The 8896-nt window shown below is 35.4% G+C and overlaps 1 protein-coding gene across 1 annotated transcript in view; it reads left to right on the forward strand.

The window, feature by feature from the left end:
- The window catches only part of CACNB4 (calcium voltage-gated channel auxiliary subunit beta 4), a 152617-nt gene extending 144132 nt beyond the window's left edge, over window positions 1-8485 (forward strand). Inside the window, exon 14 of the mRNA XM_027835137.1 lies at window positions 8001-8485. Within this exon, the coding sequence (XP_027690938.1) occupies window positions 8001-8261 (261 nt within the window). The 3' untranslated portion in view covers window positions 8262-8485. The remainder of the gene's footprint in view (window positions 1-8000) is intronic.
- Window positions 8486-8896: the final 411 nt, after the last annotated feature.

The raw sequence follows: 8896 nt of genomic DNA on the forward strand, positions 1-8896 counted from the left end.
TAAGTCCCTAAGAAGTAAATCTAATGGTGGATGTTTCAGTTATGCATTTGGGAATAGATTGGCATTTTGGCAAACCTCAAATGGCAGCTACCAAATAGAAAGCTAGCAAGGGCTCCCATGATGCTCTCTGAAAGTGCAGAATCTAGGAATGGCTGAACTCATCCTGGTGATGAGTCCTCACTGAGACATTTGTATCACTGTTTTTGGTTATGACTGATGGCACACATGTGCTAGACTACTGATTAGGGTTAAGGGTACAACATGTCTATGTCTGTGTCTGACTATGTCTATGTCTGCGAAACAGTTTTCTCTTTTGTGAAGCTAAAAATCTTGTAGGAAAAAAAGAAACCTAGGACCTATCTCATTAGGATATGGCTCCCCATTAACATAAGAAGCTTAAGCTATTGGTGAGATGCAGGTAGACACTGTACATGCACACTGTACATACACACATATGTGACTCAGGTGGCCATGCTGGAGAGTGTGAGCCAGTACAGATGGAGGTTTTGAACTTGAAACTCTTAAGAATTCCTACAAATTGGAAATGCAAGTTCATTGTTCCCTACTCTGGCATCAGTAGGTGGGATGATCCAATGGCAAAGTTTCTGCTGTCCCACCATGGGAAAATTGTGATGAAAGTATAACTTTCTGATCGGCTCTGTCATATTGGGCATTTGGTCCTAAGAGGGCTTGACAGGTTTGGGAGGAAAGGATGAATACTAGGCATGGGTCCAATAAGAGAAAATATGAAGAGGGGAAATTGGAACTAATGCCATGCTGACTTGAGAGGGAAGATGATAGCAGTGGGAATCAGTATGTTATATCAGAGGGTATACAAAGAGCATGGAACAAGGAAAAAAGTTTAAGTGTTAGACCTAAGGGGGATCTCACAATGAAGTTCAGGACCCTGTTAATAACAAACAATTTGCTTTTTCAGTTTTTAGTTGGTGGTAAGGCCTTGGCCTGTGACTCACTACAGCCCTATATGCCTTTAAGTATGTTGGCAGTAGGAAAATGAAAACAAGTATACCGGATCTTGACTGTATACTTGACCCTGAACCAGCATCTCTTATTTTGTGTCATTAATGACCTAGAACAGCTTCTGGCTTTAATTCTAGCTTTTCTGTGTTGAACTTTGTTTAACCTGGGATTTTCTCCTTATCAAGCCCTCTTTACTGATTTCCAGTAGCTTGATTGAGATGTATTCTCCATGGAGCTTGAGGTAATACCTCACGAATACTTTAGGGACCATTGTAGGTTGTGAGAGAATATTGAGTAATATGTTTAATGTTTTATGGTATTTCTATTATATTGAGTTAGCTTTATATGAAAACATAGGTTGTTACAAATTTATTAAGTTAAGGAAGCAAGATTTATTTTCATCCATAGTTTTGTTAATAGTCGGTTCAGTTCTTGACTTTGCAGTTCTTTGAAATGCTTTTAAAGGAAGTCCTAGATATATAAAGGTTATGGTATAGTAAAGTTATAATATTTGATATATGATATCAAACCCAATGAAAATAAGACAGTGGATAACATAAATTATAATTTTTAAAGAATATTTTGATATTTCAATGGCTCTGTGATTTCATTGATGTGAGGATTTACTTCTATCACATCCTTATAGTATCACAGGAAGAATATGTGTGCAAAAAGAAACGGTCCTTTGTGTCAGGAAGAAGCTTGTAATCATTAAATGTAATACACAGTTTCCCAAATGCAAGCCAGCTTTCCTTTTTTTTTCTGTTCAATTCTAAGCCCAGTTCATTGTCCATCTCCTGTCTATGTCCAAGATATCCATGATGACAGATCATCCAACTGTACATCATAGTCTGAATAGCAGACATTCTTCCTCCAGTCAATTTGTCCTATGGGTGGAGTTCAGCCAAACTCTTTTGAGTGTTTATGGATCTCATTTAGGTGACCACAATGTTCAAAATTTGATGTAGTCAGCACAATATCCATAAATGGGAATATCTGGAGTAACACATCCTAGATAAAGAATTCTTCCATTTGGATTCTTTGCTGGACATCTGCCTTAATATAGAGAACAACTTTAGAAAGCACATGGCTGCTGGTTTTATTCCTCACTTGGAATTAATAATCAGAGGGTCATTGAACAAAGAGTTACCCTGTTGTTTCACATTTCAAGGAATTTTGGAACATTTTAACTGTACACCTTAAAGATAGCATTTTGCTATTGAATCAAATGTTTTTAAATAGATAACAAGCAATGAACACAATTGGATTTTGTATTCTCTGAACCTTTTTGTTGATCATGTGCCAGAAAAGATGCAGTCAACTATAGAATACATTTGCTAAAGCCTCACTATTCTTTTCTCATATCTTTAGCAAGGATTTTCTTGATGAATGCATAGAACATTCTCATAAGATTTTGCACTTATGGAAAAGTAGGCTTATGGGTCAATATTTATTGATATTTTCTTGGTCACCCTTTCTTAATGATTTTTTTGTATGTTTGGTATCCTCTCAGATATCTGAGGATTGATCTTTCAGAGCCCTAAAAATTGCATTGCTTCCAGCAGGGACCTTTTCTGTGTATATACTTCATCTAATTGGGCTGTTCTTCCTTTATTTGTTTTCTTCAGGACCATTTCTACCTCTTCAAATAGCATACTATGAGTCTATGATGTTAAGAGTCAAATATGATAATTCCTTTCCCCTTGATGGAGAAAAAGTTAGTTATAAAAGCCATAACATTTATTTTCCTTTTTTTTGTCTGTTGTCCTTCTTGCACTTTCATCTAGAAATGCTTTTAAGATGATCTGGCCCTAGTGGGTTTCTCACCAAGCCTTTCCTAAACTTCTTTTTACCTCTACTATTTCTCAAATTTATGAAGCAACAATACTACTAAAATCTTCTATCCATCTCCTCTGTAAGATGTTACAAATTTGTATATATGAACTTGTCTGTCATATCTCTTGAGTTGACAAGAAGATCAAGTTTCTGGTGGCTAAGGTGATTTCCAGGTTTTTAGGGCCACTATGTTGTGTCAATTGATTTATAACAATTAAGCTTTCTTAGGAAATAGAGATTATCTGTGCTATTCTGTTCTTTTATCTACTCCCCATTCTTCAATGTCATTAGCTTGTTGAAATAGGCCAAATGGAAATTATTTTAATTATAGGCATGCATTTTCTAAGTATTATTCATTATTCTAATTTAATATTCTCTTTGCTTTAACAACTCAATGGTGTGTACATACAGAGCTGATTTAGAAATAACTCTTATAATAGGTAACCTACTGTTCCCTATCTGTTGAGACATCACTTAGTGATTTTATTTGGAGCTTACCATATCTAGCGCCTTATGATTCTTTTCTTGAAGATAGTATCTATGATGTACAGATGAGAGGTTTCTGTCCATAAGATTTTGGCCTCTTTCATTTCTTAATCCTGAACCATATTTTCAAAAGCATTTTTGTTATCCTTCCCTATGGCGATCTGAAGTATATAATTTTTCAATTGAAGCATCTTACTTAGTTTTTTCGTAGGATTTCTCTAAATTTCTCATCCTTTCCAACATATGGTAGCACATAAACTTCAGTTACTTTCATAGTGGTGCTTTTCCAGATGCTCACCACAAGCACCTACAATATAAAATGACCAAGTGTTTCATGACATTATATTTCTTATTGCCTTTGGATGCATGATCAAACAAACCAACTGTGCTTACTCCCTTTTTTGAAAAAAAAAATTTTCAAGGAGATCTTACAAGCTATCGTTCCATTTATCTGCAATTTTCTTTTGTATTTTCATTTATATGTCAAGATTGATGTGATTTAGTTCTTCAAGTACTATGTCAAATAGTTGATCTTTTGACAAGAATACCACATTAGACTACAACTAGTTAATACTTATAGAAAGTAAAAAAAAAACTGTGATTCTTAACACCCTTCACCCCCTTTTCCTCTACTCCATCATTACTTCGGGAATAGAAGTGGACTAACACAGTACTGAGGGCCATTATTAATTTTCTTTGTTTCATGAGTTGCCATGGCCAAGTAGCAACTAACCTAATAGTGATAAGCCTTTCTGTACTTCAATAAGATAGTCCTTGGAGAGTATTGTCTGTTTCTGAGACTTAACCACATGGTAGAATCTATCAGAAGTTTTATTCCACAGGCATAGTTTTTGAAAGCCTAGGGTTATCTTTATGTCTCAATGAAGTTCAATACCCAGGTGACATGAGGACTGTAGGGACTTCCATAAGGATGTCACACATCACACATAGGTACATGGACATGTAATTCTGGGTATTGGCTTCCTTACTCCATCCTGCCTTCACAATGACAGGTCTAGCTTTCCAGATAAGGATCACCACCATGTGTCTATACTCAAATTCTCTCAAAGTCTGAAGTGTAATTCTGTTGAGAAGAAATTCCCCTCACTTGCAACCCGAACTCTTAGCTCTCAATGCATTTCTATTTCCACAAACCAGCCACTTAAAATAACAACACTTTTAGATCTTAAACATCACAAATGCTCACATATTAAGCAAGTGCATAAAACAATCAAAATCCACACATAAAACTAGGTAACATTCTCCTATCATGAAAACCCATGTGTTTGAGGTAACATAACTCTATACTGAAAGCTTTGATGTTATTGGTTCATTCAGGGATATCTGTACCACCCAAAACTTCAATCAGCTGCTTCTCACTGCTCTCCCTTTGGGCAAATCTTCTTCTCTTTTGTACTTGATGTAGCATTTACAAGTTCTTTCAACTTACAGTCACTCTTAAAATGCATTCAGAAAGTGTTACCTCTTAATTTAGAAAAAAAAAAACAACTTCTTTTAAACCAGAGAACTGCACATCTCATCTGGCTGCCTATCTCTAGGCTATACAGACCAGATCAGGCCAGACCAGACAGTTATTCAATCACTTGGACACTGAACTGTCCAATCAGAACAGAGATCACAAAAATGGTTCAGGTTGACTCTCCAGTGCTTCTTAAACTGTGGGTCGCAGTCTCATATGGGGCCAGTTTAAGTTTTTTTTTTGTTTAAGAAGTGCTAAAGAAGTCCTGAATGGAAAAAGTTTAAGAAGCCCTGCTCTAAGCAAGGTAAACAAGCCTCCTTAGCTTTTTACTCACCAGGATTCTGCATAGTCCAATTAAATCTCAGCATCAACCAAGCAACTGCAAAATCTGCTTTTCCCTCGTAACATAGGTGAGGAGGAGCAGCAGCAAAGGGCAATAGGTACTTCTCAGAGTCTTCAACTCCGTAATCTCTATAGAGTGCTGAAGAGCAATATTTGGAACAGAAGCTCTTGTCCAATGAGGGTGAGCCTGTTGTCAATCAATTACAAATCAGAAAGGTAAAAGCCTTCTGTTAGCAAGTAGCTGTTAAACACAGCTCTATTATAAATGTTTTTCTGACTCTTCTTTGGTTCATCAGTCTTCTATTTCCAAGTTCATCTTTTTTCAGCCCTACTTTCACTCTTTAGCTCTGAACTCCTATATCTTTCAGTAGTTGAAATGATAACTTGGGCACCCAAAAACTTGCCTTTCACTAAAACAGTAAACACCAATTTCCTTTAAGAGATCAACAGAACTTATTTAATCATACCTCAGTTTCCAAATAGTTTTATCCCCTGCAGTTATAAATTCATGAGATAGTCCTCCATTTCATTTTGTGTTTTTGAAATTCTTTCTTCATACTCACATTTCCAAGTTTTTAATAAATAAAAATTCTTTAAACCTCTTGACCAATCTATTCACATATAGATTGGGCATCAACTTCTACCTTTTACAAGGTTGTCATGATATATATGCCAGAGTTCATTTTCTGTCCAAAATCGGTCAAATTCCATCTGAAAACTGTTTCTTCATAGAAGAGCAATTTTTAATTAAACAAAACTTCTTTTCCTACTCCTTTTTATTGTTGTTGAGTTGTTTCTAGTTGTGTCCAACTCTTCCTGACCCCGTTTAGGGTTTTCTTGGCAAAGATACTGGACTGGTTTACCATTTCCTTCTCCAGCTCATTTTACAGATGAGGCATCAAAATGTTCATCTGTGACAGAGGCAATGTCTTAAATCATATACCTGTTAATAAAACTCTTTACACATAAGTATTTTTCTACCTTTCTCAGCACTAAACTTCTCCATATGAAAAGGTCCTTAAAGTAACAGTACCTTACAGAAATATAGTAGGGCTTTTGCAGAGATTAATTACATTTTCATTAAAATAAGGTAAAAGAACATAAGGAAGAGAATTAGATTCAACTAGACTGAAGTGAAATACATAGTTATTAAAAAAGTGAGACAAATTTTAAAAAGTCATAGAATATCATTACTAAAAGACACTTTAAAATTCATCTAGTCCAATTCCTAATCAAGATCTCACCAGGTAGTATGTTCCAAATGGTGGGCAGGATACAGGTAAGAAGCATCAAGGACAGAGCAAAAAAAAAGCAAGTCCAAGCTATGTTATTTTGTTGGGAGTCAATAGAATTTTGGAAGAAGGAGACACAGGTACAAAGTACCAAGAAAAGAGAGGACCAGGAACATCAAGGAACACAGAAAATCCACTAGGGCTGGGATAAATTCTGGAGAGCAGGCAAAGAGTAGTCATGCTTTGACTAACCAAGAACTACTGGGAGTTGTAGTCTATTTTTCAAGTATTACTTGACACAGGGTCAATAATGTAGGGAAAGAAAGAAAAATTATTGATATTTACAGTTGAGGAAACCCAGGCCTGTGCTCAATGCAGGAATAATATAACAAATAATCATGTGGATTTCAAGTTATTTCTCTGTGGTGAAATAATTCTTATTTTTTAAAAGGAGAACTCAATGCATTTTTTGGATATTTTAATTCTCTTCAACACAACTTTCAATTCTACATATATATCACATGTTTAACATGGAGAATAGTAATACAGTTCTTTGTTATAAATAGCTGATATTTGTATCAGGCATACTAGATATTTTAAGTGTATGACTTGACCTAAATTACTTTTATGGTCTTAGATCCTATTCACTAACAAAATATCAGGTACTTTTTTCACTCATGAAGCTTCTGATCTGAGGAATGAGGAGAATTAGAAAGTCTAGATTAAAAGGAGTGTTGGACCAGAAGGGCTGGTACAGATTATGAAAGTTAGAAAAACAATAGCTTCCATGACAACTTCAAGTTCTGACAGCATCCTGATAGCATGTTATGAGTGAATGAAAGTTTTCATCTTTTTGCTTTATTCAGCAAAGTATATGACAACAGGCTATGGGAGCTCAAACTGTAACTCTTCTACCCTAATTCTGTACTTAACAAGCATTTTTTGTCCCTAACCCCTTCCCAAATATACCCTGATATTTGCTATCCTTTTAATAGTTCGTTGTACACAACCCTTTAGATCTTGAGTTTTAGGTTAAACTTAGCATGCAGCATTTTCCAAAATAAATTTAATATCTGTATGCAACAAATTATCTAAATGTTGACTATACAAAGATATTCCAACAGATTTTAAGAGGTCTTTACAAAGGGACAATGGTGAATAATAGACTAGCTAATATCAGTAGGAAACCTGACTGACAAAGAGGTTATACTGAGGAAAGAAGCAAGGAGCATGTAGGGTTTTCAGCTTATCAAAAGTATTGAGTGCCTGGGCTGAGGAGAGAGGCTAGAGCTACTGTTTTCTCAACTGATTATTCTAAGGAGCTCCTAAGAAGAAATTAAAAAGAAAGTTTTTGGTAATAATGCTATTTATTAATTATTAGCTTTGGTTTTAAGTAATAAAAATATGTTTTAAAAAACTGTTCTGATGAAGTGTTTTTCCATTTGAAGGAAATATGAGACTGCTCCATAGGTCAGAATATTTGATTATCTGGTGTATGCTTCAAGAAACTAGACTTTTAGCATCTTATCATATAGATAGTCCACATAAATATAGTTACTGTGCCACACATTGACATTTTGAAGGTTCATAAAGATGAAATTAAGCTGACTTTCTTTAATCAATGAATTATCTGATATTTTTAGAGCCAGCGCATGAGGCACAGCAACCACTCTACTGAGAACTCTCCAATTGAAAGACGAAGTCTGATGGCCTCTGATGAAAATTATCACAATGAAAGGGCCCGGAAGAGTAGGAACCGCTTGTCTTCCAGTTCCCAACACAGCCGAGATCATTATCCTCTTGTCGAAGAAGAGTACTCTGACTCATATCAGGACACTTATAAACCCCATAGGAACCGAGGATCACCTGGGGGATATAGCCATGATTCCCGACATAGGCTTTGAGTTTAAGAACCTGTGGGGGGGACGGGGATAGTATTCATCAGTTGACAATTTGCCATAACATAACTAGGACAAACTAATCATCTTAACTTGCCAGGTCAAGCATGGTGTTTGCTGTGCTTGTAAGTTGCTGTCATTTGATGGTAGGTAAAGGGCAAAAAAAAAAAAAAAGTATATCAAGCCCTAATGTTAGAGGGAAATTAGATGCCCAGTCATATAGTTGTGTTTTTTTTTTTAGTGTGACATTTACATTATAACTACCTTTTCCTTCATTAGGTATTAGACACATCAGTTTGTAATTTAGGGTACTTATCAAGGCACATATAAAATAATTTCCTGTGCTGGAAATTCCAAATGACCAGTTCCAGTTGGAACCAATTTATAAACCAATTCCTGTTGGAATTTGGGTGAATCGACTAGAAAGTCTACTTGGGCATGTTGCAATCAATTGAAAATTTTAAAAAATGCTAATCAAGAAAATCACAATGTTCAATACAAGCCAAAAAAAAAAAGCTACGGCATTTATTTGCTGGAAGCTAAATTTACACTTAAGGTTGAAATACATAAACATTTTATTATGTGTTAACATTTCCATAATGGTTTTTTCAGATTTAACCAAATGTAAAATGTTGATAGTG

Source organism: Vombatus ursinus, unplaced genomic scaffold, assembly GCF_900497805.2.
Source record: "Vombatus ursinus unplaced genomic scaffold, bare-nosed wombat genome assembly UNPS02014813.1, whole genome shotgun sequence".
NCBI classification, from domain to species: domain Eukaryota; kingdom Metazoa; phylum Chordata; class Mammalia; order Diprotodontia; family Vombatidae; genus Vombatus; species Vombatus ursinus.